This window comes from Colletotrichum siamense (assembly GCF_013390195.1).
Source record: "Colletotrichum siamense strain Cg363 chromosome Unknown KSG_Cg363_contig04, whole genome shotgun sequence".
NCBI classification, from domain to species: domain Eukaryota; kingdom Fungi; phylum Ascomycota; class Sordariomycetes; order Glomerellales; family Glomerellaceae; genus Colletotrichum; species Colletotrichum siamense.
The window spans coordinates 3,119,457-3,143,475 of record NW_023501017.1 but is presented as its reverse complement, the minus strand read 5'-3'; the positions used below and the strand labels follow the sequence as shown (position 1 = coordinate 3,143,475).

Here is a 24,019-nt window from a genome sequence, read left to right as displayed (position 1 = left end):
CTCTCTCATTCGCTGTTGCCATCGAATAAGCTACCAGTCTGACTGTCAATCTGACATGGGTAATGCTGAACCTTGTCAAGCCTTGTTGTCGTCGTCCAACCTCTTCTCTTACTTGCAGTGGCGCTACGCACACCGGATGGCGTATGGCTTGTGTTCTGCGTGTTGGTCAATCCAACTGTGTCGCCATTCGGCCGAGACTGTTTCGTTCATCTGTTCACACCATGGGCATCTCTGCATAACTCACGCAACGAGGCCCCTCTCCAGCCACGCATAAAGCTCTAGACTCTCTCACACTGCTGGTCTGCATCTCCAAGATCGCCTTTCCTCGTATCACAGACTTGGCAACTATTCCCTGTCCCTCCACCCATCGTCTCTTTCATGGGTCAGACCGTGGCCTGTCTGCTGTCCACATGGCCCAAGACCAATGCAAGCCGCTGTGGAGATCGACGAGACCTGTTGGTCGACCGAAAGATGTCATCGCAACCTCCGCATTTTCTCACATCCATTCCTGCTCGTCTGCAAGTAGGAAGCAGAAGGGCCGGTCTGCAAGCAGAAGGCCCGGGCAGACCGGCCTTCTGGTCCTTCTCAGGATATAAGCATACCAGCCATCCTGCTTTCCTCGACCATCTCCGTCTTGACTCTCCATCCTCTTGCAGCTCTCTCCAGCCTCTCTCCATCTCCTAGCCAACCACCTCGTTGTGCTATCAAGTAACTCGTTCGTTAAGGTTACTTAAGAGACTCTCGCTCAAGTCGCAACTCTTGCTTCCTCCAACCATCGTTTCAAGGAGTATCTCTCGTTGATTACTCTCAACCCCATTCCGCCCCACCCGCAACCATGAAGTACACTTCTGCCCTCCTGGCCCTGGCTGCCACCGCCATCGCCACCGGCGACGACCATGACCACGGCAAGGACAAGACAAAGACGATTACTACGATAACTGAGACGACAATTACAACTTTGTGTCCTACGACCAAGACCCACTACGGTCCCGGAACTACATACTATGAAACCGAGACTGTGACTTCAACCATCGTCACAAAGGTCCCAACTGTCATCATCGAGACCGTCCCCGGCCCTACCGACTACGCCACTGAAACAGATGTCTCTTGGACTACGTATACATCATACTGTCCAATCACTAAGACTGTGACTGGAGATGGGCACACTTACGTCACAACCGTGACTGAGCTGAGCACCATCACCGAGAAGGTTCCCACCAAGGTCTACGAGACTGTTCCCGGCCCTACCGCGGTCGTGACAGAAACTCAGCAGGACTTAACAACTTTAACCACATACTGCCCGGTCGTATGTTCAATCAACTTTAGAAGCATCTGTGTACTTTGCTAACAGCTCGATAGACCAAGACCATCACTGAGGAAGGACACACTTACACCGTCACCACCACCGAGCTCTCCACGATCGTCACTGAGGTTCCTACCAAGGTCTACGAGACTGAGAAGCTTCCTGACGTGACAAAGACGGAGAAGGAGGTGGATTATGTGACTATTACCTCCGTATGTCCAGTGACCGAGACCAAGGTTGTTGATGGACACACCCAAACAATCGTCTACACTACCACGAGCACCATTGTCACCAAAGCCCAAACGACGGTCGACGTGTACACCACTCTGAAGACTACGAAGCACGTCGAGACTGAGGTCTATGAGACCATCACCAAGCCGGAGACAACCTACAAGACCATTGAACACGGTGAGACCATCTGGGTGACCAGCACGGACACCAAGAAGATCTACGTGACGGCCGTGAAGACCATCACTGAGGTCTACCCCGAGACCAAGACGAAGCACGTTGATGTCACGATTCCCGTCACAGTCGGCGGCGAGTCCGTTGTTACTCAAAAGTCCTGGGTGTATGTCACTGTTTCCGGCACTGTCCACCAGACTCTGACCCAGGCCCCCTCGACTGTCGTCGTCCCGACCACCAGCGCCGTCACCCTTCCAGGAACTACCGTCGCGTCTACTGCGCCCGTGGTTGTTCCGACGGCAGCTGCCAACGCCCAGAAGGCCCCTGCCGCGGCCTTCTTGGCTGGTCTCTTCGGCGCCGTTGCTCTGCTCTGAGTTGGACGAGCTTGAGCTTCAGATGAGCCAATTTGGCCTTCTGTTCCTTTCAATTCTATATACGCACTCTTCAGGCCGAAAGGCGATTGAGGAGAGCATTTTATTCAACGAATGACCTTTATGATTAATTCCAATGATATACCACGGCTACGACAGCATCACGGATATGGCATATACCCAATACACTCTTTAACGACGGAAAATGGCGGAGACTTACGGTCGAATGGCGATTTAGGCGGTTTAAGGCATTGGGAAGGAGGAATAATTCTTAAGCAACAACAGGTCTTACGGTAGCCCCTTGTCATGGGAGCCACGAGCAGTAGTAGACCATAATCATATTCTTGTATATACCTAGATGAAGGCAGAGATTGGGGACCGGGCGCAAGGCTCTGGGACTAATGGAATAATGGCACGAAATATCCTGTTACTATCTTCATTGTGCCTGAAATCTCTTCTTGAGCGTCTAGTTCGTTTATTCAAATGAAGGAGGGTCGGCCACTTGCCCCAGCGGCCAGGCTTCCTTCCCCAGAAACCATCCACAGCCTTCCCAGATGAGAAAGAAGCGGAGGTTCACAGCAAATGCGCCTTACTCATTTTGACGTTCTTCTCCTCTCTTGGTAGCAACCTCCTTCCTCGGCATTCCGATATGGTGAGCACTTTACGTAATTGGCAGGAGGAGGTTCTGTCTTGCATGTTTCCCCTTACCCGGACGCAAGGTAAGCCAGCGTCAAGCTCATTGAAGCACCGCATCTCGACCACCACATCACAAAACACGCTCATGCGCTGTCGGTCGAGGATGCTCTCAGACCAGTTGGTGCGTTGGCCGCCGATCGGAGCGATGTCACCTCGTGTAAGTCGAGCAGGGGCGGAATGCGGATGCAACATCGGGGCTTTTGTATTGCTGGCCGGGCTTTACGTTGTTGGGTCGGGCTCGGATTCAGTGCTTGGCGGATGTCCAATCAATGATTGGAAGGTAAGCCGCATCGATATTTGATGTCATTTTCCCTTTCTGGGGGAGGTGAGACTGGGATGGAAGTTTCGCCCCTTTTGGGTGAGCTGCATAGAAGCAATTGGTTCTGGACGCCCTGTCAGTCTTTCCCTATGCGAATTTGACGTGTCTTTGGGGTTGGACCAAAGGTTTGGGACTTATGGGAAGGGTTCTGCTTGGTTCGGCGATCACTGCGGGGGAGTACGCGTGTGGCTGGACAGTGGCTGACGCCGTTGGAAGCGTAAGTAAGACTCTCGCTACGGGTTCCGATGTGAACTTGTTAGTTTCTGGTCATGTTCATGAGAGTTTAAGATACCGCATTCAAGATACGCATGCCGGGAATCAAGTGTGGGAAGTGTCGAGATCCGAATTCGGCGGCGGTCTCCACAAGAAGCAGCTGGGGGTCCAACTCAAACTATATAAATCATACTTCTTTGACTGGAATCAACTTGAGCAATCAAAAAAGTCGTGCACGAGAAATTGATATGTGAAGCAAAGCAGTCTTCCCGTGCTTATCCCCGTCCTCAATTGTCCAAGGCTGCGATGATTTATCATGATATCAATCCACATTTTGTCGGTGTCCTTTACGTCTAAAGTGATTCTGATTGGTAATGAATAAACCCCCGACAGAAGGTGAAATGATGATATATGACTCAGTATAATCTCAAGAAGATTAACAAGAATGGACAGGCTATATGCTACAACTACCAAGCAAGAACATGTTCTGGACTGTCAATTGGTGATACTTTACACTGACATCCTCGTGTCTCACTTGAATAGTTAACTGTGGAGTATTTTAGACATTAGTTGCGAAGGGAGGCTGATATATGCCCGGGCTCAACATATCTGGCGCCTACAATACAACTGACCTATAAAATCGCGACTGATTCTTGATACATGAGCGGTCCCAAGCCAAATCGTTGGCGTCGCGGCACCTCTTTAGTAGAATTCTAGACAAAAGCGGACTAGCAATCACGATCCAACAACCTAAGGTATTCCTGGATTCCGCGCGACACTATGGGAACGTGGGCTACCCAACATGTTTCCTTCGCTGTCTTGTATATTCACTACAGGTCGTTAACTATTACGTCAAGAATAAGCTAGCAGTATTTAAAGATTTTCCTGCGTGGTTCTCCGCAAAAGCTCATCACATGGGCTTCAGCCAGATAAGCATACCTCTCAGGCGGGTGGAGATGGATTTCGAGAATTAGGGCGCCCGCATTTGTTTTCGTTATTCGCTCATGGGGAAACAAACGTAAGTTATATGGAACCCGACCTTACAGGCACAGCAACGTATGGCGTCAAAGAATATATCATGGTGCAAACTTCGCAGCGATCGTGTCCTACACCCCAAGTCGTGAATTCGGTGGTCTCCTCTTGTGTTGGCGCCAGCGCCCAGTGAGATGGAACGCCCAAGTGCATATGATCGATGAGGTACGAAGCAGTGCCAAGTCATACACCCACTGCTATCGCTTCGGTCCCATCTTAGCGTATTCGCACCGTCAGTGCAAAGAAGTGCAGAAGTGCCGGATAACAGCTAGGTTTCATCCAAATTCGATGGCCCCTAGGTTGTTCAACTAGACCTTGATACAGTCTCTTCAGTTCCCAACCACCCCTTCCGCTGGTTTCGGGTCTTCATTTGCAGAGGCATAGGATCACGTTCAACATTGAATATTTATTGTGGGATGGCCATGGGCTCTCGAGCATGCTGGCTATCACTTCATCGGGATACCTCTAAGCGTCTATATAAAGCGCCCAGGTCTGATTCTGAACTCAACAGCAATGAGTTCGCTTAATCGCTTTCCCGACGCATGTTGAAATACGAGAGGCTGCGCAATGACCGGAATCAAGCAAGCCTGCTGAGTGGAGATACCTATGTCACAATACAGATTGGAAGTCCTGCTTTCACCATTTCTCGACTCCAGTGTTTCTCATCTGTATTATATACTGTCTGATTATTCTAGTCCGTCATGAATGCCTCCCTTGATACTGCGTCGTGCGTCAAGTGCGTCGGGTGGCGTTATTTCAAATCCAAAGTGCAAGGCCACAAAGACCAAACACAAGATGAGTGGATGAAGTCATTCGTCCTCCCCCTTATCACTGAGTCATGGATGCTTCATATTCCGCGATTAATATATTCGCCAAGCCCCTTTGCGTACTTGCCAAATAGCAGTCCACCTGGTCGCCGCTGACGTCCGTACCCCCTCCCCTTGTTTATAAGTGACAATGACCGCAGTGCTCTTAACAATCTGATGGCGCCGACACCCACGTCCAGCTCCTCTGGGTTGACACGACGAAGGGGATGCCAGGTACCTTTTCCAGAGAAAATCCTTGCATTCGTCTTCGCTCTGGTCCGTGGCCTTCGACAGCTTGGGTACGGCGTCTTCGTTTACCTTCGCTTTCATCTCCAAGAATGCCCTGCGATGTGAGACTACGCGAGAGCTAGTGTGGGCTGGATGCCACTGGAAGTTCGTCACATGACGTCGGCTTTGAGGAAAGATACCCAGTTTTGGAGAAGCTCGCAGGAAAACATGAAGTTATGGTGGACTTTGATCCCAAACAAATCGAAAAGTTGAAGTTCGATAACGTGACCAGTCCGTAGGTAAGGATCCCGGCCGGTCTTAACGGCGCACAGTGGTCACCAATCTGATTTCTCCTACACTCTTTGCGAAAATTCAGGACGACAGTAAGGATCCGTGTTGTCCCAGATATTGATGGTGTGTATTCTCTTTTTGGACACACCAAAACCCACAGATTAGCTGCCGAGGCTTTTCCACTCCAATGCTGCAATTGGGGAATGACAGGGCGTAAGAAGTTTGTCTCCTTTAGGATTTTCTCGAGAAATTTACTGACGGCCTCCAGGGAAGGTGTCGCCTTAACGGCTTGGTAGAGCTCGAGGAGAGGTGCGTAGGCGAGTTCAAGCCATGTTGCGGATGCCTAGCCTGTCCTGTGAGCCCCAAAGGTAGCGTGTGCCGGCTTTGCGGGAGTCTCCTGAGACTGAATTAGCAATTGAACAAATAGCGAAAGCCAACAGGACTTACAAGGTCGTGCGTTAGTTCACATTTTCTCCGAGGCTCCTTGTCGTCCCTGTCGTCCCTGTCGTCCTTGTCGTGATCCACAGAGCGCAGCTTCTAGTTGCAGATAATGGCCTTATTTCTTGTCTAGAGAGCGTTAGACACTTCAGCTTGGTTGTTGGAAAATTCACTGACGGCCACATTGTCACCTTCTTTGGCATTCCCTAAACTTGATAGATATTATATGGGCGCATTCTGTATCGGCCGTTCCTTCTTCGGTCCTGGTTCTCTTATTCTTTAGAAGGTTCTCCTTCGTGGAATCGACGTCTTGCATGCCTCGTCGCTCAACCATCGGTATGAAAACACTCAGCTTGTCGCAGTGTAGACGAGTAGTGGCGTGCGAGTTGGTGTATTCCGTCGCCTAGGGTCGCAGAGGCAATACTGAAGTGAACTTGACTCAGATAAGAGACTCACCAATACTCTTCTTCGGCCTCCAACGATGAAGAAGCCGCTTGCAGTGGTCGCCTTGTGGGTGAAGAAGAGAAAGATAGCCGGATTTCTACTACCTTTTGGTCAAGCGCCCTCGTATGAAGTAGAATAGGCCACTAGAAAAGTATTAGACAGGGAAGCTATGATTGAATGGAGGTTGCCCCGTAAGGATTGAAGTCTGACGAGGGAAGGTACCTTGTGAGGGAAGCCACCGTACGAGGAAAAAGGTCTGATGAGAGAACCTTCCCTATCAGAGAAGCCACCCTGCAAATAAAGTTGCTTTGCAATGGGAGTCGCTCTGGAAACGATGTAGCGGCCGCGAGTGAGGGAGTATAACGAGTATGATGGGCTGAATGTAGATGTCTATAGGAAGAAGTATGGCTGTATTGGCGGCTGCCAAAAGTTCCTTTGGGTGAGGCCGTGGCAGCTGGTGCTAATGGACCGTTTGGCGTCAGTTTTGATGCAATATCGTGTGACTAGTAGTAATTCGAAGTGGAAGGAGCGAGGCGAGAGAATATTCTGGGAGGGTAGGAGCGTTTCAGAAGGCAGGGGGTGGAAGCCTTGAGGCCTGGAAAGAACACTAGAGCGGCGCTCCGGTAGTTGCCCTGGGGGAGGAATAACTTTAGAATTACGCTACCTACTATCAGTAATGGAGTGAAGGAAGTTGAAGATTATTTGGATCTCCTCCGTATGTTGTTGGATTGCACTTTTCTCAATTTTTCCTCGTTGTTGCGCCCTTTGTGTTGTTAAATGTCTCGTAAGTAGGATGCATGTTGGTCGTCATCGCAAAACCATGAGCACAAACAGAACCAAATGAAGTACCACTCTGTTCATTTGAAATGAACAAAAGAAATGTGCAAGAGGTTCTGCGCAACATGTGTTTAAGCAAAGCCTCTAGTTGTGTGCCGCCAGTCTGGATTGCTGTTTTTGATTTTTAACTGCAATACACACAGTCTATTATTCTAGTAATTTTGAAACTATCATACTGAGACCATTTTCTAGAGAAGACAGGATGGCTCGATGTTGTTTTGAATTCATATTGATCCAGGCCCCTTTCATCCATGCTAAATGGCCGCCCACCTAGTCGCCGCCGACGTTGGCCCCTCCTCTCCTTGGTCATAAGTCACGGTGATCGCAGTACTCTTTACGATCTGATGCTCCCCATGATTGTGGTACGTTCCGCCGTGGTGGCGATGTTGATGTTGACGGTGGTGCTGGCGGTGATGGTTGTGGTGGTGCTCCGACTCCTCCTGACTGTAGCCGCCACTCCTCCGGTCAGACGAGGCGCTCGCGGATCGCTTGTCCGGGTGCACAATAGTTTCTTCGCTTTCGTCTTTTGCGTGTATCGTGAACCCGTACGCATCGACCTTCTTCCGATGCTTGCTCCGAAGCTCGATCGCGTCCTGCTGTTTCTGTGTGCTCTGCTTGCTGTAGTCTTCGTACTGCCGGTTGCTCGAGCTCTTGTCGGTGCGCCAGATTGGGCGGCCTTTGAACATCTCGAGGAGGGGTCCGAGGATTGGGATGCAAGCTGCGATGATGATAAGATTGCCCTCGATGCTGTTCATTATTGTGGTAAGCTGACTGAAGTCTTAGGGGCAGACGCCGAGGTAACTTACGATGTCCAGTACAAAGGCTCGCATAGTTCATCTGGAAGCACTGTTAGATACGAAACCTTCCTCACAACTTCGGTTCACCTACAACTAACATCCTCACTCAAGAATGTGGGAATGCCCGTCGTCTTCACAATGCCAACACAACCCGAACTGTCACATATCAGCCTGAGCACCGACCAATCTGGGGTGTGGACTTACATCACTCCCATACCCAGGGCAATTGTGAGACCGATCTTCTTCTTCATAGACATTTGAAGCCTCCAAAGAACAACAGCCGGGTAAATTGCGAGATAAAAGTCGAGAAACGCGGACCAGGCTAAACATCATCAGCTGCTTCGTCCATACCGTGGAGGTCATCCCGGCTTACAACTAGCCCAAAAAGCCAAACCCTCAATGACCTTTGGTTTGATGCAGTCCCTGGGTAAATCAAAGTTCCAGGCAGCGCTTGGAGGCGAGCACTGCAATATGAGCGTCATCACCGTGACAGTGAGCGATATAACGCAGCCGATGCTCAGCGCCCACAAGATCCGGAGGTGCAATTTGCCAGGCGCGAGGAGGCGTGAGAGAAGGCAGACGACCGCCAACTTGGGAAAGCCGAGTGTCTCGATTCCTGGCACGTATGCAGCGATCATCCATCTCATGACCTCTTGTTGGTGTTCCTGGTCGAGAGTGTCCCAGTGTTGCCCGTTGCCCCAATGGACTGATAAGATGACTAGTGAGTTTGAACAAACTGCGCAGATCTGTTGTCGTGTCAGGCAGTCAATCCCGGGCTGATGATGAGGAGAGAAAAAGACTCACGGTTGAGAGAATGATCCAGTAGTCGTCGCTCATGAGCTTGTTGTATACCGCGAGTCGAACGAATAACCGAGCGGCCACGAATAGGAGACTCAGTCCCGTGAACGCCCAGCAGGCTGCGATGATTAGGGGCCCTTTGTCTTCCATGGTCTTCCGAGCGCAAGAGATGATGCTTCCGACGTATGTGGAAAGTATGGAACGACACGACGGGATGCGAGAGGAAATATGAATGCTGCAGCAGATGCCGAGTCTCGCGCAATGCCGGAAGCTGACGCCTCTCCCGGCGGGCGAATCCCCGAAATTTGACATTGTTTGAGGATGCTTCGCCGTTGGTGCTGAACTGATCCCTCGGCGTGTTTGTTGAAGTTGCGGCTGAACGGGACGTCGAAGACAGTGCTAAATCGAGGACCCAGATACCGGGCGTAGATCTTTATGTTCCGGAACCCCGGTGACGGGCAAACACGGAACATCATGAGCGTGCCTCTGTCATTTCAGAAATTTCCGATTTGTCCTACACACCGTTGTTGTTGAAGAAGCTCTTGGCTGGGAGATCAATGTTCTAGGCCACACTGTGAGTGAAGTCGTGGAAGCGGCGTCGAGATGTTTGTGGTGTCTATGCAACGGGTGAGGCTGGAGACTAATTCGTAAGAGGCAACTTAGATGTCAGCCATCTTTCTAGCTGATCTTCGTCTATTTTACCAAATTGAACGTCGACGAGCAAACAACGTGTGGTCAGGGTGCAACGACCCCAGCCCCAACGCATGTTCAGGAACCAACGACCCCGGCACCAACGGCTTTTCGTCCTCTTTATGGACTGAAACCCACTGCTCCAGCCAATGTAGTTAAGAACCGCACAATCCACCTGTCAGCGTGAACAGGGCCTCGTCGTGTCGGCATACCGCTTCCAGGTGACAAACATTAAAGTGGAAGAGGGACTTCTACGACCCTGGCCTGTCACACGAAGACGTCTGAGGGGTAGTGTGTCATTCCTCATGAGACGTTCCTGGTGTCTGTCATATCTAATCTTACCAACCTTTGACAGAGCTCTGGCATTGGTTACCGTGGGTTTGGGACGCTTCATCGTAACACAGCCGCGTGATTTCTCGCTGGTCGTCTGCGCAAGTATTCCCGAGGGAGTGCCAGACATAGCTCATGACTTACGCAACCCGATGGATGTTCTTGATTAGGAAAGTGTACAATTTGCAAACTTCTTCAATCCCTGAAGAAAAGAACTTCAATCTCGGACTAGAACACATCAATTCACACATCAGTCGATCGAAGTCTAGCGACTGATACCTCATGCGGTGGCTCGGTCGTCGGTGTCAATACCGGGCTTTGGAATCTCTTGGCTTGGTACAAGAAGGATTTGCTGCAGGAGGGCGACGATCGTGACGAGCCCCTGATATAGCCTCGGTCCTCCTCGATGCACGGTTTGGCGCAGTACGGCCCGACACATGGACTTTCTTACGTCTTCAAGTTGCTTTTTAAGCCAAATACGAGTGTGTTAGAGAAATAAATTTGGGGGAAAAAGCATGCCGGTTAGTCTACCAATCATCCAGCCCCAATGCCGTCAGGAGGAAAGCTGTGTTCTCCCTCAATGAAGCTCAAGACAGACTCTTCAGGGCGGAAACAACTAATAGAGTCCAAGGATAAGTGATCCTATTCCGGCGGTGTCATGTTTCAAGTGCTTTCGGTCCGATGAACAGAGCCATCATTACAGGAAGTAAAGGATTGATTGCAGAAAAGGAGAAACCTGTCATTCCTTGACGCTCATATAGTCGGAGGCTATAGGCAAGGTTCTTTGCCACGGTGCAGCTGTCATCGTACCCTGATGTTACGTCCTCATTCTCCGACATGAACGCCGACACACCGCTCCGGCTTGATGTTGCTGGCGGTAGCGGATACGAATTTGGTGGCTGCACGGAGCTTTCTCTGAAGCCTCTCGTTCCCCATTGTCATCTACCTACTGCCTTCTTCGTTTGTTGGCGACTTCCACTACGTTTACCTATATTTCAGGGAAGTTTGACCGTATCGGCAATGTAAAAAACATAAACACTGTGATGATGCTTTTATTGGCCTGGACATGGCACGGAGACACAAGCCGAATGTTGTTATGGCTGTTGTCTCACCAGAGACACCTCTTGAGAGATATTCAAAAGACCCGCAAGAAAGAAGTCGAACTGTTCTAGGCCTCAAGATGTGACGTGCCCCGTAAGTTCGTGCTCTTCCACCAGAGTCAGACAGCGTCGCAACGGGATTCGTATCCTAGAGTCTGAATGTTTGCGTGTTTGGCGGGTCTCGGAGGCATCCCCATCTGCACGGTCTTGGCAGCTAATGCAGATCACTTTGCGTCGCGGAGCAAATGTCGCCATTTCCTGCTCACTTTGACATATGGGACTCAGGGGATGATGCCTTTCAAGACTCACTGGAACTTTTGATCTCGTCCAGGGTTCGGTTCGTGAGCTTGCAATATCCGCCAAGCTGGGTATCCGTGTTGATAGGCGCAGGTCACAGTGCTGCTCTATTTCATTAAGGAATCTTTGGCACTGTGATTAGAGATGTCTCCTTATCATGGAAATGCGGTCTAGATGATTTGTGAGGACGCAAATCGAATCCGGAATCCGACCGGCGATGCCCCGGATAGGTTCGGGAAAAGTGGATCGGTTGACCGGCGTCGCCGAAAGTTGTCTCAGATGACGGGGTCGACGACGCGGATGGGCCTCATATTTAAGTGAAAGACCTGACTACTGAATCCTCTCTAGAATCGCAGCCACGGTCTCATTCTCAGTTATTACTGGCACGTGTCGTGCACGCCAACCAATCGCATTGAGTGAACAAAGTACCAAATCGCGAGCCTCGCTTCTATGAAACCTCGGCCCTTTACCATTCACACAATCTGTATACTCCGAAGAAAATGATGACTAGGGGAGGCATACTATGTTTGATGCTCACACTTACCAGAATAACATCCCTTGGTACAAGATCGAAGTGATGAAGTTGCAGCATCTGCCTATGGTACTTAGGCATGATGGTGTCGAAACTTATGGTACAACACATGGAGCATTTTTTGCTACCAAGCACTTTTGATCATCGCGGTGTTATATAGTACGGAAAACTCATTTACGTAGGCATGGCCGCGATGAGAAAGTCAGAGAAATCGGCGCTTTCCGCGGAACAGAGCCAGTTCTGATTACCAATGTCAGTATAAAGCATACGTAGAGAGCCAGGACTAGAAAGAATAAGACAATCGATCAGCTGGCGTAGATCCTTGTTCTTTTTTATTGCCCGAAATACAGGTAGGCAGGCTTAGGTGGGGTTCTCTGGCCTCCATAATCATCGAGGCGTGGTGCTGATTGCGTTCTTTATTCTGCGTCCTATTCAGCTCATTACTAGTCATTCTCGTCTATGGCCTGTTCGAAAGCAATACCCCCGGCCGAGGAACGTACTCTTGCAAAAGCGGCTTGCGCAAATGGGGGATTCTCCCAACATGACAATGACTGGCTGTTATTCCTTTACGTTTCTACCATCAGATCCAACAAAGCATATGATCTTTTACGTCAAGAACTACGATCAAATTTTTGAGGCTTGGTTGGCCATTCAACGGGAGGCCGCCTGCGATGAGGTGTTGCTCAAGTAGGTCTTTGATGCCAGGTTTTAGATACGTTTTGTTCAACACCTCATACGGAGGAATAAGCTTGCATTCCGAAGACAGCACGTCTCACATCAAACATGGGAACATTTGTGTCAGTCAAGTTCCTCATGCATATGCTCTTTCCTGCGCATTCAATGATGACCATACAGCCGGTCTCATGAACAGGGAACGCCGGAGAAATTGCTCCACAACGACCAACAAGCAATACATGACCCATTGCTCAAGCAAACAGTTGTCCCAAAGCTTACGAGGACATAGGTGAGAGCATGGGTTTTCCAGCTATGGGCTCTTCGCTTTGGTTCCAGCCCAGAGTCGAAAGACGAATAACTGAGAGTCAAGGCGGCAAAGATACACACGTGGAGTACCAATCTCTCTTAAGGGGATGTCCAAGCCAGAACGCTTTGTCTTATTCTGGCCGTCGTGATTTCACATCTTAAGTAGAGCCGCTGAATATTCGTCAGTCATAAACCCATATGAGTTGGTCACAATAAGCCTCAGGACATGTTCAACTGAGCCTTTTCACTATCTCAGCCATCTCGCAGTACGTGGCGAGCTATACAACCCTCCGCACGCCAAGCTAATCTTGCTTTTCCGTATTCCCGTTTCTTTTTTTTTCCAGTGCGCAAATTCAGCCAAAAACATCATTCACTCATCAAATGGTCCCTTCCCAATGCTGCGCCCGCAAACACTTTATGCCTTGAGGATCTTGGCCAGCTCGGCGACGATGGCGTCACCGACCTCCTTGGTGCCGGCGTTGCCGCCGAGGTCCTTCGTGCGCAGACCGTTGTCGATGACGGCCTTGACGGCGTCCTCGACGGCCTGAGCCTCCTTGGGCAGGTTGAGGGAGTAGCGGAGCATCATGGCGACGGAGAGGATGGTGCCGATGGGGTTGACGACGCCCTGGCCGGAGATATCAGGGGCAGAGCCTGTGAACTGTATTAGCACGCTTCAACCGGAGAGGGGTGTCAGGAGAAACATACCGTGGATGGGCTCGTAGATGCCGTTGCACTTGCCCTTGCCGTCAGGGATGCCGCTCAAGCTGGCACTGGGGAGCAGACCGATGCTGCCGGGGATGACGCTGGCCTCGTCGGAGATGATGTCGCCGAACAGGTTGCTCGTGACGACGACGCCGTTCAGCGCGCGGGGGTTCTTGACGAGGATCATGGCGGCGGAGTCGATGAGCTGGTGCTCGATCTTGAGCTGGGGGAACTCCTTCTCGAAGAGCTCGGTGATGACCTTGCGCCACAGACGGCTGGTGGCCAGAACGTTGGCCTTGTCCAAGCTCCAGACGGTCTTCTCGCCGCGGGCGATGGCGAGGAAGCCGGCCAGGCGGCCGATGCGCTCGACCTCCTCACGGGAGTAGGGCTCCGAGTCCCAGGCCTTGCCGTCGCCGGTGTCCTCCTTGCGCTCGCCAAAGTAGATGCCGCCCGTCAGCTCGCGGACGATGACCATGTCGGTGCCGCGGCAGACGTCGGCCTTGAGGGGGGAGAAGTCGACGAGGGCCTCGGAGGCGAAGCTGCAGGGGCGCAGGTTACCGTAGGTTCCCATCTCCTTGCGGAGCCTCAGGAGACCCTGCTCGGGGCGGACGGCGCCGGTGCCCCATTTCGGGCCGCCGATGGCGCCGAGGAGGACGGCGTCGGCGGAGTTGGCGGCGGCGAGGGCCTCGTCGGTGAGGGGGGAGCCGGTGGCGTCGATGGAGGCCTGGTGGGCGAGTGGTTAGATTGCCGTTGTGGGATTGAGCAGCGGGCGGGACCGGAGGAGACTTACACCACCCAGGAGGTGGTCCTGGAGGTTGAACTTGCCGGCGGAGGGGCTGCCGGACTCAATTGTCTTGAGGACCTGCAGGAGTTGGTCAGTCTCGCAGTGAGCGACGCGTCTGTCGGTTTGTGAGGCATACCTTGACAGCCTCAGCGACAACCTAGAACAGAGTTTCGTTAGCTACGTTCCCCGCCAAGCCGAAGCTTCTCCGTTGCGCGAGCTCACCTCGGGACCGCAGTGGTCACCAGCAAACACTACAATGTTGTGCGTCGCCATCTTGTCTGTTGTTGAAAATAGGAGGGGGTGTTGAAGGGGATTGAAGGAAAACGGAGGGGGTATCACGTTGCAATTGAAGCAGATGTGAAGAAGGAAAGGAGTAGGTTGAGCAGCAAGTCAGGTACGAAGGAAATGAGTCCGCTCCGGCGAACAGGTGAGCTGTTTGCCCCGCATCCCGCACAAGATTGAAAAAGTTAGGCCCAGTTCCAACCCCGCCTTCCGAAGTCGGAGCCGTAGCTTCACTGAGGTTCGCCCTGGAAACTGCCCTGGAGCCTGCGCCCCGCACTCGTCCAGCACCCCACGGAGCTGCACAGCGTTGTCGTTCGGCTTCCGTCGGCGCCGGTTCGTCCCGGCGCCCCAGTCTTCTTCCCCCTTCCGGTCGTCTCTCCGGCCACGATCCTCCCCTTTCGTATCTCTCGCTCGGGAAGATGCAGGCCGAGTGGTGTCACTCGCATTGCCGGCATTGGTGCCGTGCCGGTGAACACACCGGCTTTTCCGAGGCAAGGTCGTGCTTAGCGGGTTTCCCACCGCAATTATATTCATAGAACGAATTGGCCAGTATTAAACGGAAACTTGCGACAGTGAAGTCAATCGTTCGAGCAAACCGAATTGCAAGTATTCGTGCATCTGGACTGGTTCCTTGTCTGATTCAACTAGACACTGGGGTGCTCCACGTATGACTGCGGTTTATGCAGCGTCTAGGACAGAAGTGTGCTGTCGTTCACAAACGTCTCTGTTCTTAATCGCCAGTGTTACGGTATTCGGAAGCAACAAGATCTATTTGGCAATTTACTACAAGTTTGAAGTCGGGGGCGTATGTCAATCTGCGGGTACACTGGAGTGTAATACGCAGCTGTTTTGTTGATGCCGCTCGCCAACCAGAGCATTCTTCTCGGTCGCCTCTCATCTTTGGCAACTCTCTTAAAACCCTGGAATAGGCTCTTAATTATGCCCACGTGTCCATATCTGCCCCCGGACAGCTCTTTGGGTTGACATATAAATGTGCTGTTTTTCTGTGTTGCCTGCCGTTTCACACCCCAATTGATATAGGTGCGAAATACGTTTGATAATAAGTACCAAGGGCTGCACAAACCTGGAAGTCAAAGTTCGACGTGACATCAGAAGAAAGAACAGCATTTGGGCGCCGCTCGCTCAGTTACTCTACCTACACTACACAGGAATACTCCCTGGACGGACGGCGAGGGTAATTACCAGGGGCAAGACAAGGCAGAAAGCAACGCAACGTCTGATAATCGCATATGTGCTGAAGACAACACCAGCCGGCAAGACCGATGGCTTGCACGAAGACAAAGTTCCCGGACTGCTGTGACATTGTTGCCTAACGATCCCGTCAAGAAGAGGCACTGGATCGTATTTAGAGAAACCCTTGCTGAAACGAATCATTGACAGCTTCCACAGAGCATTAGAGTCAGCCTGGGGACGAGACCGAATCGCCCCTCTTACACGCGCCTCCAGCTATAAGAATGGCGTGTCCCCCTGAGTTCTATCTGGGAGCTGTCTCTTTACGCAATTGGACGCAACAGAGTTCCTTCCCTTGTAGTGAGACAACTTGTGGGCCACAGGATCTGCTTAATATCTCAACGGAACAGTCGCATACAATGCAATAGTCTTCAAAACGTCGAGTGTAAGAATACACCCGAAAGCATATCTGCGATACCCCAAGACCGGGGATACAGGAAGAAGCCATAAACAATTACGGCAATATGATGTAGCATACTTAGCACAGGAGCAACTAGGAACGCCGGCCAGATCCCGAATATAGACGATGATGATGTCTACGTTATATGACTACCAAGAGGCACCATCCCATTGTCAAGTTCTTAAATTTCGACACGTATGTAAGGTATATATAGGCTATTACATATCTCGAAGAACAAGACATATACATTATGTTTGAGTACCCGGTATCGATGGCAATCCTCTTGAACGCTCCCGTCTCATGCGCTCTGTGGAGTCTCGCGTTCGTTTAGAAAGAAACCCGTCGAGAATCTTTCCAGGCTAGTCGCAGGGCTCGATCTGCGTATAAAACTTCCATAACAAGCCCGCCTGAAGTCTGAATCGCCACGCAATTGGTCATGCTGTCTTCATCAATGTTCAAGGTGGGCAGTACAAATCCTCGGCGGTCAGGTTTTCGACAACACCATAATACCCTCAATCTACGTCTTGATCTACCCGCACACATTGCCCTTTCTCCCACTCCTGGTATCCGCTCCATATTCAGGCACAATACACACGGAGAAAGTATGCATGAACGAAGTGCCTATGCTTCAATAATCATCTTATTGCCAATCGCAAGCACGGTTTGGAGCACCTGTCTGTGACATCTCCTGACAGACCCATTCCAAAACCAAAAGAAATGGGTAAAGAACTGGCCTATTCTGTCGTGCGCTTGGAACTTGCCACGTCCATCCATTCCTCTTATACTTTCACTCACGACCTCCCCGTCTGGACGACCGACGTACTCAGCGAGGTCAACAATGGCGGTTGCTTCCCGGTTATAAATTGAGCAGGATCAACCCTTTCCTCACGCTTCGACAACAGATCCTGACTCTTTGCGATCATCTCGACGGCAGTAAAGATATAGCCTCACAATAGTGCGCTAGTTTTGTATCCCAGTTCAACCACAACTCACACCCTGAACCCCGCCTCCTACCAAAAACGGATGATACTCGACAAAATACAATGACGCTGCGGTACGAATACGCTCATGACAACAGAAGTGCAGAAAACCGTAAGAGCTTAAGATGGCGCCAGCAAGAAGATGGATAATAGAACAGCAAACGGAGGAATGTTTGGGGTTACCAGACGTTACCTACCGCTGGAGCTTTGATCTCACCTCGTTCAATTACGCAGAAGTCCATACTCCATCGTTGAATTGACAAATTAATGCCTGTGAAGTCATATATATATACGCACACTTCCCGGACGTGGATGTCAATTACAAGGTATGCGGGGCATCGCACACTTGGGTGGAATCAAGCCCGCAGGGGTACATCACAACCTCATATCTGAGAAACATCGTTCTCGATCGCCGCAGCTTAGAGTCACTTCGTTTGTACATCAACGTACAGGATGCATAGCCTCGTGTTGTTCATTAAATCGCAAGTGTGTACACTCTCGGGTATCATATGTACTCATCAACGTCCAGGATGACTTGATGGCGGATTGCCCCGGGTTCTCTTTCTAAACTTTTTCTTTCCTTTGGCAAAGACATTATTGCAGCGTCGGAAGCCTGAAATATTACATTGAAAGCTCGACTGGGCCACGAGCTACCGGAATGATTTGTGCTTTAGCGGGCTCGCCCCTGACGGGCCCAGCACTGGACCGTTGCCGCGGTGCCGTCCACCGCGCATGTTGGGGGTGTTGGAGCAGAAGGCACAGATATATACACTCGGAAGGGTCCTCCGCGAAATGTTGATGCAAGGGCCGTGAAGCCACATCTCGCAGGATTCGCTAAGAATGGTCAGCCAAGTCGATCACCATAACCTTCGTCAGACTTACCATTGAACCATGTACTCTCCTGGCCTGTCAGCGTTGTTCCTGCAAACGCAGCGCACACTGTAGGTGGCTTTTGTGGGCGAAGGCAAGCTGGCCTCGGTCAGGGCGCCGGGCGACATTAGACCTCCTTGGAAGTTCCCAACAAAGCTGCCAGAGGCAAACCGGCTGGAGCGCTGGCTGCTGAGAGCCTGGGGCCCTCGCTTCTGGCGGCTCTCAATCAACTTGCGCAGTTCGCTTGCGGCGTCGCCGCCTTTTCCGTGGTTATCATTCATCACTGTCTCTGCTTCGCTCTCGGCGTCGTGTTGTGAAGTTGATGCACCATGACTGCTTGAGCTGTGTTCGCTCATGCTTCTGCGAGACGAATGGAACATGGAAGACGAAGTAGGCTTGCGAGGATCAGGGAGAGCAAAGGATGTGTTCCGGCTGGGAATGATGATGGGCTCGTCATCTGTTGAAGAATCATCGTCCTCGGAATCCCAGCTCTTTTCTCTGCGCGGCATTTCCCTGGTGACGGGCTTCCTCTGTGCGCCATTGGATCCGGCATCATCAACAACGACGGTGGTCTCAGCTCGGGCTCTGCCTTTTGAGTCAATTGTGAACTTGACGGACGTCCGGGTACGGGGGCTCGATTCAGGGATTGACGTCAGGCTTGATAGCCGCGAGTGCTGCTGCTTCAGAGGTGATAATCTGCCTGAAGGTCGACTCAGAGGCCGACTAGGTCCTACTGCCGGACCATTATTGACCACAGGTCTGGGCTGGATGGCGGGAGCCAGCGTCGGCAGCGCCTTACGACGGCCACGGTTCTCACTAATGCTTCGTTGAAGACCGTTGGGGCGTCCCTGGGACTTGGAGGGCGAGCTTCCCAACATGTGGTCTGGCATTCTACTGGGTGCCAACTCCCTGGAACTGAGGGAACGGCGTATGTCCCCGCCGTGCATTGGTGCTCTTGATTGAGTTTCCGCAGCCGCTGCCAAAGCATATTGTGCGGACCCTTGTGTCACGGGGATATTGGTCTCCATATTCGAAGATGACGGTCGGCTGAAAAGCAGGCCCGGATCCACACCGGCGCCGGGGCTTACAATACCAAAAGGATCCTCGGCCGACGTCGTGAACGAAGCCATGGAAATATCCGCTGAGCTGGACTGGACGTTAGACGCAGGGGGCTTGGGAGCCAGGGGCCGGCTTCGCTTGACGGGCTGAGTATTTTCTTGACTATTTGCCGGCGGAAGGGGGGTTGTTTCCTGGAACATTTGTGAAGCGTCAAACGACGGCATGTGACGGTGGGTTGGCTGGAAAACATTAGGACCAAAAGAGAAATCAATGTCCATTGCCGACATGTCGGCGCCGGGGTCCCAGAAGCTGTTGGGAGCCGTTGCCGGCGCCGACATGGGATAGCCGAACATGTCGGTGGCAGTTACAAACGCCGCCGCCATATTCTGCTGTGGGGTCCCGGAAAAGTCTGGCTGGCCGTAGCCATGATCATTTTGCATATTGTCTGCCCGGAGCTTCGGCGCAAGTTTCCGCCCACCCTTGTGTGAAGACGGCGGAGGAGTGGCCGTTTGTCCGTTCAGATCCGCAGCTCCCTCTCTGTCTCCCGCCTGCTTCGGCGCTCCTTGTGAAGCCGGGCTCGGGCTGGCTGGTCCGTCTTTCTGGCTGGGAATTTTGTGTTGTTGTTCGGTCGAGGTTTTGTGGGAAGAATTCAGTCGTTGAGAGATATCAACCGGCGGCAGAGGTAAGCTCGGGTTGGGCGAGAGGTGATTAGCATGGGATGCTATCTGAGCAGCGAGGCTCTCGGCAGACAGGGGTCTTTTCAGGCCGGTCGAAGGGGGATATGAGGTCGATGCGGAGGAAAACTCGGCAAAGGGGGTTTGGGAGCCTCTCAAGTTGCCGGGAGTGGTGTTGAAGACGGAGTATTCCTCTGCGAAACGAGGAGTCCAGCCGCCAGCGTCGTCGAAGTGGCCTTGTCGTTGCTTTGGGGTTTCGAAGACGGGACTCGGGAAAACGGCGGAGGTTGGGGTCTGTTTGGGCGTGGGCGGCTGAGCGTTTGGGTTTCCAAAGCTGCACAAGACAATGTCGAGTTAGCAAAAGTGTTTTGAGGCAGAGGTGCGGCCCTGTTGATCATCCTGCGGCCTGGTGGAAGGCAGAAGACCAACGTGAACGGGGGTGGATTGGTAGGTAGAAATCTTGCCTGGAAGCCAGCTGATCCCCACTCATAGCAATTCTACTGTACTTCACACAACCCTAACTCGGACATGACAGAACCACCTGTGCAAACGGAATTATCGAGTGTCGATGGTGCAGACGTAATCTCTGCAGGTCGAAATGTCAGAAGCAAGTGGCAATGGCCTTGTCGGAGTGACGGAGAGGCAGGCGCAGGGCTTTCGAAGTCTGGGCTCGTGAACGGGGGGCGTACGGGGCCGACGGGGCGTGTCAGGCGGGGGCGGCTTCAGGCTCGTATATCATTGATCATTAAAGAAGCTCGTGGGGCCGTAGACTCATGAGAATAGCATTACACTGGAGGTTGAATGTCCGAGTGAGCAAGAGAGTTGCCTAGGATTCAAGGCCGGGGGGTTGGGAGGTGCAGAAGGGAAACGTTGCGTAGGGAGGACCGTGAGATGCGGTCAGGAGACGGAGGGAGACGGAGCAAGCGTACCAGCAGAAGACGGGTTACGGAAGCAGATGAAGATCTAGTCGTCAGGATCGTAAGACAGCAAAGCAGAGCAGAGCAGAGCAGAGCCTTGTCTTTCAGTGAGCGCTTCCAACAGAGCGCAGGTTGCAGCGGAGGCGGCACGAGAGGAAGAGGAGAGAGAGGAAAGGAGCGTCCGGGAGCCAATCGTTAACCGTGGAAGGGGAATGGGAAAACGAGATACCAGTCAAGAGAAATGGTGGTCAGTATGTGAGTGTCCAACAACCTAAGGTAGGTAGTAATCGAAGTACCTGCAGCATGGGAGAGTAGCACTGCACTGCTGGTACGCCGGTACGCTGGTACGTAGATGAAGCTAGGCAGAGACGGTCTTCCCTCGTTGGAGACTCGTTGGAGGTTGCTAAAAAAAATTTGGCCCTCGGGATGCATCAATGTACCTCGAGTTAAGGGCCGTCAGAGTACGTATCCATTGAGAAGGATGTCTTCATTGGCGGAAGACAGCACTGTCCAGCAGAGCACAGCGCAGGCTGCGTGACGGGAGCGCTGGTAATTCAAGGCAGAGTGCGGAAACAGGCGTCTTCATCACCCGTCCTGCTAGGGGTCCCCTGGGTGCCAGCGGTGCTAAATGGACACTTCAATTAAAGAAAACGACCTGACGTTCCTCTCGGCTCCCGGGGCCTTGTCAAAAGCCACATGCGTCGGCTTCTTCGAGTCCAGAACACTTTGACAACTCCCTCCGTCTGTGTTGTATGTCTTCTCTACGAAGTACTGACGTTGACAAGACTAAAACGTGTCAGGCCCAGCAGCAGGGAGGTTGGAAGGGTCCAAGATGGTGTTTAGTGTCTCGAGCATCCGGGCAACGTGAGGTCAGGCTGCTCTGATCGCTGGGCCGGCGCGGGTGCACTGACGGCCAGCAGTGTTCAGATGGATGCCAGATCCAGCGAGCCGTTTCTCGCACAGATGCTGCCGTGGCTGCTTTGCGGTGGCAGGATGTCCAGCTGGTTTCTCCTTCGGGCGGCGCCAGCGCTTGTTCAGGTATTCCAGGGTTTCAAGGTTTGGCAAACACGGGATGATGGGCCCAAAGTAAGCTTCGACTGGCCCGGATGGCGCTGAACATGGCGTCTTGGTCGTCCGAGCTACTGCTATCTGCGCACAAGACCAACCAACCTACACATGGCACCGCAGGTATTGGATGCGGAGAGGAACGTTGGAACGCTCCATGCGCACATCATCCTCATGCAGTCCAATGTCCTGCAATGGCGCAATATGCATGGTTGGGCGGGAACCTCGTGCTGAGATACATACCTGGCCAGGACAGCGGCTAGCTAACACCAAGGTACCGTTTGTTACTGCTGAGGCTATTGCGATAGAGCCCAGCCGATGGTGGGATGCGATGAACTCTAGGGGCTGAAGAAAGGGTTGCTTCAAGGATGTTCCTGCGTGGCATGGACTTGTCTCGGTGCTCGAGGTTATCTGCGCCTGAAATATGCAAATCAGCAGCTGTCGTCTAACGAAACGAGTATGCCCTGGCATGATGTCGACCTGATTTGTTCTGATTCGGCATATCCCTTCCACATGCACTCAGAGGCTTCCCTTTGGAGACCGATATTCCAGCCTGGAAGACCACTGGAAGCCCATGCACAACCAAAGCAATTCATGGAAGCCACGGAAGACCAGTTGCCTCAGGTTCAGGCCCGTTTCTCATTAGTCAGGGCCCTATTCGAGTTGCTTAGGTGGTTGCTGGTTGCAACGGCTCGGCTACGGAGCAAGCGAAATATCCTAATGTGATGGCGGAAAGGATCTTAGGCAGAGCCATGCAAGGTACTTATCCAAACGCAGCGTCATCTTTCATCGTTGCTGCAATGTACTATGTAAGGCGGGGAAAGTTGAGCAGGGAGAGGTATTGGAGAGTCTTCTCCGAAGACAGGGACACCAGAGATGGAAGAAAAAGGGACGGCTTCACAGCACCAAGCCCGACTAAGGTACGCTGTGAATCCATGTACGGTAGGAATGTCTAGGCATGCGACACCAGGCCGGGCGAGCAGCCACTCACTCCACTGCCCACTGCAGATGTGCAGCGGCCACTGGCGATGACAACTGCAAGTGCTGCAAGTGCTGCAAGTGGCAGCTGCCAGAGGCCACTCGTTCTTGGATAGCTTCAACCGTGCCTGTGCCTGCAGGGCCATGACATGACGGATTCGACAGCGCACCTTCTAGGTACCTTAGATGCACGTCGTTTGGTTTGATGCGGTAGTGAATGACGGCAGGCTCTTGCAGATGCCACTGCAGCCCTGCCAGTGAAACACCAGCTCCTCTGGATTCTCCATCACGAACATCTCCCGCAGTCAACTACCTGATTGCCATCATCACCGGTCCATCCATCCATTCCACATCCTTCAGAGACAACCCGGCAACCCCTCCGACAAGACTTTCGACTGGCTGCCACCAAGTCCCGAAGCATGTAAGCGGCAGGTGTGAGTCAACGCGGCGCTGCGCTACCACCAGACTAGCCTCGTTGGTGCTTCTCCCGCAACGCACCGGATCGCAAGGCATGTGTGCATGTGTGCGCCAAGGAGATAGGGGAGCAGAGGGCTAGCACTATGTAGCTCTGGACTGGACTGGACTGGAACTCGTTCGAGCTGCCGTGTCACTCCCCCGCTATTGGGCCATGATGCCAGCTGATACCACGGTGGTGATGCCACCTTTGCTCACCAATCTGTTACCCTCTCGGGCATTCTCGCCCTCACCAAGATGAATAAGGCAAAGTAAGCCGCCGGGAGATCCCCACTGTTTCGAGGCCAGCTTCAACAGCCTGCAGCTGAGTCCGGCAAGGGGTCGTGCTTTAGTGCACTGAAACCTCGTGGAATCGACGTTAGGATCTCCCAACTCCAGATCGATCGGTTGTCTCTCCAACAGACACAAATGACGGGAAAGCAGATCAATCACCCGCAAATCAGTCGGTCGCCGAAGCCTCTGCCCGGAATCACGAGCCTTGCCTCCGTCTCGTCTCCCACTTCCCTTCGCTTCGTCTGGAGTTTCAGACGGTCAATGGACGACAACCGACTGCCGAATGGAGCGCTGGCCAGGGACAGACCAAGACACTTATCGACTACCTATTCAAGGGCTGATATCGGCGGGTCTTCGTGAAGCCAGCAGCGCACCATTTATTCGGTAGCTGAACTTTGACATTCC

The 24,019-nt window shown here is 52.3% G+C and overlaps 4 protein-coding genes across 4 annotated transcripts; 1 reads left to right on the top strand and 3 right to left on the bottom strand.

Annotated features, from left to right (window-relative positions):
- Positions 1-835: 835 nt before the first annotated feature.
- CGCS363_v006748 (uncharacterized protein) lies at positions 836-2,079 on the top strand (the record flags this gene model as incomplete). Its single annotated transcript, XM_036638597.1, has 2 exons — positions 836-1,306; positions 1,360-2,079. The coding sequence occupies 2 exons, from the start codon at positions 836-838 to the stop codon at positions 2,077-2,079; spliced, it is 1,191 nt and encodes a 396-aa protein (XP_036496936.1).
- Positions 2,080-7,634: 5,555 nt separating this feature from the next.
- CGCS363_v006747 (uncharacterized protein) lies at positions 7,635-9,125 on the bottom strand (the record flags this gene model as incomplete). Its single annotated transcript, XM_036638596.1, has 6 exons — positions 7,635-8,127; positions 8,187-8,217; positions 8,269-8,333; positions 8,382-8,499; positions 8,551-8,923; positions 8,982-9,125. 6 exons carry the CDS (start codon positions 9,123-9,125, stop codon positions 7,635-7,637), a joined length of 1,224 nt encoding a protein of 407 aa, XP_036496525.1.
- A 4,195-nt stretch (positions 9,126-13,320) lies between these two features.
- LEU1 (3-isopropylmalate dehydrogenase) lies at positions 13,321-14,664 on the bottom strand (the record flags this gene model as incomplete). Its single annotated transcript, XM_036638595.1, has 5 exons — positions 13,321-13,556; positions 13,611-14,331; positions 14,398-14,469; positions 14,528-14,548; positions 14,614-14,664. 5 exons carry the CDS (start codon positions 14,662-14,664, stop codon positions 13,321-13,323), a joined length of 1,101 nt encoding a protein of 366 aa, XP_036496527.1.
- Positions 14,665-17,954: 3,290 nt separating this feature from the next.
- On the bottom strand, positions 17,955-22,099 carry PHF20 (PHD finger protein 20; the record flags this gene model as incomplete). The annotated part of the gene is made up of 3 exons (XM_036638594.1): positions 17,955-18,138; positions 18,187-20,241; positions 21,999-22,099. The coding sequence occupies 3 exons, from the start codon at positions 22,097-22,099 to the stop codon at positions 17,955-17,957; spliced, it is 2,340 nt and encodes a 779-aa protein (XP_036496528.1).
- Between the last annotated feature and the right edge of the window lie 1,920 nt (positions 22,100-24,019).